The sequence below is a fragment of the Centroberyx gerrardi genome, chromosome 21 (genome assembly GCF_048128805.1).
Source record: "Centroberyx gerrardi isolate f3 chromosome 21, fCenGer3.hap1.cur.20231027, whole genome shotgun sequence".
Classification (NCBI taxonomy): Eukaryota; Metazoa; Chordata; class Actinopteri; order Beryciformes; family Berycidae; genus Centroberyx; species Centroberyx gerrardi.
This window is the reverse complement of record NC_136017.1, coordinates 261,030-266,029: the sequence shown is the minus strand read 5'-3', so window position 1 is coordinate 266,029 and position 5,000 is coordinate 261,030. Positions and strand designations below refer to the sequence as shown.

At 38.4% G+C, this 5,000-nt stretch overlaps 1 protein-coding gene across 1 annotated transcript in view; it reads left to right on the top strand.

Moving 5' to 3' along the window:
- fmnl2b (formin-like 2b) overlaps positions 1-5,000 on the top strand; it is a 32,455-nt gene that overhangs the window by 4,092 nt on the left and 23,363 nt on the right. Inside the window, 1 exon segment of the mRNA XM_071921745.2 lies at positions 4,860-4,940. Within this exon segment, the coding sequence (XP_071777846.2) occupies positions 4,860-4,940 (81 nt within the window).

Genomic DNA, 5,000 nt, shown 5'->3' with positions numbered 1-5,000 from the left:
GTAGCCTACCTGCTATACCTCCGATATAATAAGTTATCATGGAAAACAATGTGATTCTACTGGTCTGTAAACACGTCGCCCTGAACAGCACTTCTTACTGTCTGTTCATTCAAAAATAACAGTTTTCAGTTTTTTATTGGGATTTTCATTTGTATATTTGTCCATATCGGGATCCTGTAGGAATGGTGACTCCCTGTTTCCAGAGAGCTGATTGGTCAGGAGGCCTTTCATACGTTTTGATCCGATACCCTGAACTTCACCTGCTCCGGAGCAGGTTAGCCGTGCAGCATAAGTTACCATCCAAAGCTAGCTCGCTAACCCCAAATCCTGCTTCGTAGTACAGGGGCCTATACTACGAAGCAGGATTTGGGGTTAGCGAGGTAACTTCAGGTTTAACCCTGGCTTTTCCGTCTCACGAAGGTGGTTCACTTTTAACCGGGGTAGATCACCATGGTAACTGATGCTGCACGGCTAACCTGCTCCGGAGCAGCTTCAGTTCAGGGTATCGGATCAAAACGTATGAAAGGCCTTCTGACCAATCAGCTCTCTGGAAACAGGGAGTCACCATTCCTACAGGATCCCGATATGGACAAATATACAAATGAAAATCCCAATAAAAAACTGAACACTGTTATTTTTGAATGAACGGACAGTAAGAAGTGCTGTTCAGGGCGACGTGTTTACAGACCAGTAGAATGACGTTGTTTTCCATGATAACTTATTATATCGGAGATATAGCAGGTAGGCTACTTAATTGACCATATTATTAATGGATTAAAGTTACTGTTGCATATATTAATTGCGCTGACTTTATTTAATTGGATTCCCAACAGTGTTTGGTTCAATGTCGGCTATTCATATTCCATTACCGCAGCCCCGAAGAACATGAGGCCGACTTTATGAATAGAAAATCTTTTTACAGCCTCAATGTGTCCACAAACTATTTTATCAATGAAAAATATGCCCACTGTGTCCTAATGATGGGGCAGTTCCTCCAGTAATCCTCTCTAGCCTTGGAAGCAGAAACAACTTTTACTTTTCACGGTTATGTTTTGTAATGCTGACAGTTATTCATTATAAGAATTTGTTCTTCTTGAGAGAAGAACCCAATGTTAGTAGCTATCCATTTCTTTCCGATACCCATGTTGAAAATGTCAGCAGGAAATATTAGGGCTTATATCATCCTATAATTAGGTCTATTGTTTATGGCTTTTATTGTTTGATTAGCCTATTTTATTATTTTCGCCTATTTTTAGGCTATTACTTATTTTTATAGTTTTGTGCATATTCTATGTCCTTTTCCCCGCTGAATCATATTACTTTTGCTGCACAACTATCTAATTTCCCCACGGGGATCAATAGTTTCATCTTATCTTATCCAAATTGTCTGATCTGGATCTGTCCATTTTGCATGTGATTGGCTATTTGTTACAAACCCCGCCTCTTTCATGTGAACGCGCTCATAGCTGACAGGTAAATCCTGGGTTGACAGAGCCAGTTGATAACCAGCTACGTGAGACCGGTTATCTGGATCCCCAATGTTAGGTTTAGTGAAGCCGGCTGACTCAAACATACCCTGACTTTGTTGAACTTGCTTCGTAGTATAGGCCCTTGTTGTAGATAGTGTTGTTGTAGATAGTGTTGTTGTTGTAGATAGTGTTGTTGTAGATAGTGTTGTTGTAGATAGTGTTGTAGTGTTGTTGTAGATAGTGTTGTTGTTGTAGATAGTGTTGTTGTAGATAGTGTTGTTGTAGTGTTGTTGTAGATAGTGTTGTTGTAGATAGTGTTGTAGTGTTGTTGTTGTAGATAGTGTTGTTGTAGATAGTGTTGTTGTTGTAGATAGTGTTGTTGTAGATAGTGTTGTTGTAGTGTTGTTGTAGATAGTGTTGTTGTAGATAGTGTTGTTGTTGTAGATAGTGTTGTTGTAGATAGTGTTGTTGTAGATAGTGTTGTAGTGTTGTTGTAGATAGTGTTGTTGTAGATAGTGTTGTTGTAGATAGTGTTGTTGTAGTGTTGTTGTAGATAGTGTTGTTGTAGATAGTGTTGTAGTGTTGTTGTAGATAGTGTTGTTGTAGATAGTGTTGTTGTTGTAGATAGTGTTGTTGTAGATAGTGTTGTTGTAGATAGTGTTGTTGTAGTGTTGTTGTAGATAGTGTTGTAGTGTTGTTGTTGTAGATAGTGTTGTTGTTGTAGATAGTGTTGTTGTAGATAGTGTTGTTGTAGATAGTGTTGTAGTGTTGTTGTAGATAGTGTTGTTGTGGGTAGTGTTGTTGTAGATAGTGTTGTTGTAGATAGTGTTGTTGTAGATAGTGTTGTTGTGGGTAGTGTTGTTGTAGTGTTGTTGTAGATAGTGTTGTAGTGTTGTTGTAGATAGTGTTGTTGTGGGTAGTGTTGTTGTAGATAGTGTTGTTGTAGATAGTGTTGTTGTAGATAGTGTTGTAGTGTTGTTGTAGATAGTGTTGTAGTGTTGTTGTAGATAGTGTTGTTGTAGATAGTGTTGTAGAGTTGTTGTAGATAGTGTTGTTGTAGATAGTGTTGTTGTAGATAGTGTTGTTGTAGATAGTGTTGTTGTAGATAGTGTTGTAGTGTTGTTGTAGATAGTGTTGTAGTGTTGTTGTAGATAGTGTTGTAGAGTTGTTGTAGATAGTGTTGTTGTAGATAGTGTTGTAGTGTTGTTGTAGATAGTGTTGTTGTGGGTAGTGTTGTTGTAGATAGTGTTGTTGTAGATAGTGTTGTTGTTGTAGATAGTGTTGTTGTAGATAGTGTTGTAGTGTTGTTGTAGATAGTGTTGTTGTGGGTAGTGTTGTTGTAGATAGTGTTGTTGTAGATAGTGTTGTAGAGTTGTTGTAGATAGTGTTGTTGTAGATAGTGTTGTAGTGTTGTTGTAGATAGTGTTGTTGTGCGCAGTGTTGTTGTAGATAGTGTTGTAGTGTTGTTGTAGATAGTGTTGTTGTGGGTAGTGTTGTTGTAGATAGTGTTGTTGTAGATAGTGTTGTAGAGTTGTTGTAGATAGTGTTGTTGTAGATAGTGTTGTAGTGTTGTTGTAGATAGTGTTGTTGTGCGTAGTGTTGTTGTAGATAGTGTTGTAGTGTTGTTGTAGATAGTGTTGTTGTGGGTAGTGTTGTTGTAGATAGTGTTGTAGTGTTGTTGTAGATAGTGTTGTAGTGTTGTTGTAGATAGTGTTGTTGTGGGTAGTGTTGTTGTAGATAGTGTTGTTGTAGATAGTGTTGTTGTTGTAGATAGTGTTGTAGTGTTGTTGTAGATAGTGTTGTAGTGTTGTTGTAGATAGTGTTGTAGAGTTGTTGTAGATAGTGTTGTTGTAGATAGTGTTGTAGTGTTGTTGTAGATAGTGTTGTTGTGGGTAGTGTTGTTGTAGATAGTGTTGTTGTAGATAGTGTTGTAGATAGTGTTGTAGATAGTGTTGTTGTAGATAGTGTTGTAGTGTTGTTGTAGATAGTGTTGTTGTGGGTAGTGTTGTTGTAGATAGTGTTGTTGTGGGTAGTGTTGTTGTAGATAGTGTTGTTGTGGGTAGTGTTGTTGTAGATAGTGTTGTTGTAGATAGTGTTGTAGATAGTGTTGTTGTAGATAGTGTTGTAGGTAGTGTTGTTGTAGATAGTGTTGTAGGTAGTGTTGTTGTAGATAGTGTTGTAGATAGTGTTGTTGTAGATAGTGTTGTAGATAGTGTTGTTGTAGATAGTGTTGTAGGTAGTGTTGTTGTAGATAGTGTTGTTGTGGGTAGTGTTGTTGTAGATAGTGTTGTTGTAGATAGTGTTGTAGTGTTGTAGGAGTTTTTCACAATGTTCATTGTGGAAAATCCAGACTCACATCGATATGTGGAACCAAACATGGTGAGCACATGAATGGCCACCTTCTGAAGGTGGGGAACATTTGACTGACAGTTACAATTTGTTGTCATAGCAATGACATTATGCTTCATGTGATTGGAGTGAACGCATCCACAGAAACTGACGACGGGCGCGCGGCACACACAAACACACACAAGCAGCTGAGTGAAAGTAAAAATCAAGGATGGTTAACTTGAGCTCTGCAATGCGTGTCACACATGCGCTCGTGCACACAAGTAAATATACAGTATGCACGTTCAATCACACAACGCGTCGGACACAAGAAAGTATATTCCTACATTAACTAACGTTATATTAACTTATGTCTAATGTGACACAAGGTCCGGTCCGAATTGATTTGTAGTTTGGTCTGGATCCGGACCTTGGTCCAGAGTTTGAGAAGCCCTGCTGTAGATAGTGTTGTTGTAGGTAGTGTTATTGTAGATAGTGTTATTGTAGATAGTGTTATTGTAGGTAGTGTTGTTGTGGGTAGTGTTGTTGTATTGTAGATAGTGTAAGACCACCCCTTGTGTTCCAGGGGAATTAGAAAATGTAGAATAATTAGATTAGAGAATGTAGAGAATGTAGAATAATGACTGTTTTGATCATAGTTTCCCTGTTATCTCTCTACCTACAATACAGATAGTCATGGAATTCTGGACAAAATCATATCTAATCATAAAAATATTCTCAGATTTAGGTCAAATGGGGGTCCGTGGCTCAAATATGGACTAAATTAGGGTCCTTGATATGAAAAAGTTTGAGTTAGTTTTGTAGATAGTGTCACTGGAGGTACTACTGTTGTAGATAGTGTTGTTGTAGGTAGTTTTGTTCCAAAAAGTATTACAAAGGATTATGACAATCTTATGAATGATCATGAAAATATTGTAAATGGCTATGAAAATGTTTCTATTCATCCTAGTTCTAAGGACAGTCTGCTGATGAGTCTGTGTGTGTGTGTGTGTGTGTGTGTGTGTGTGTGTGTGTGTGTGTGTGTGTGTGTGTGTGTTCTAGGAGAGGTTTCAGGTGAAGAACCCCCCCCACACCTACATCCAGAAGCTGCGAGGCTTCCTGGACCCGGCTGTCACACGCAAGGTGAGATGGGAAATGTAGTTTGGTTTGGTGCAGTGATGAAATAAACTGTAGCCACATGAA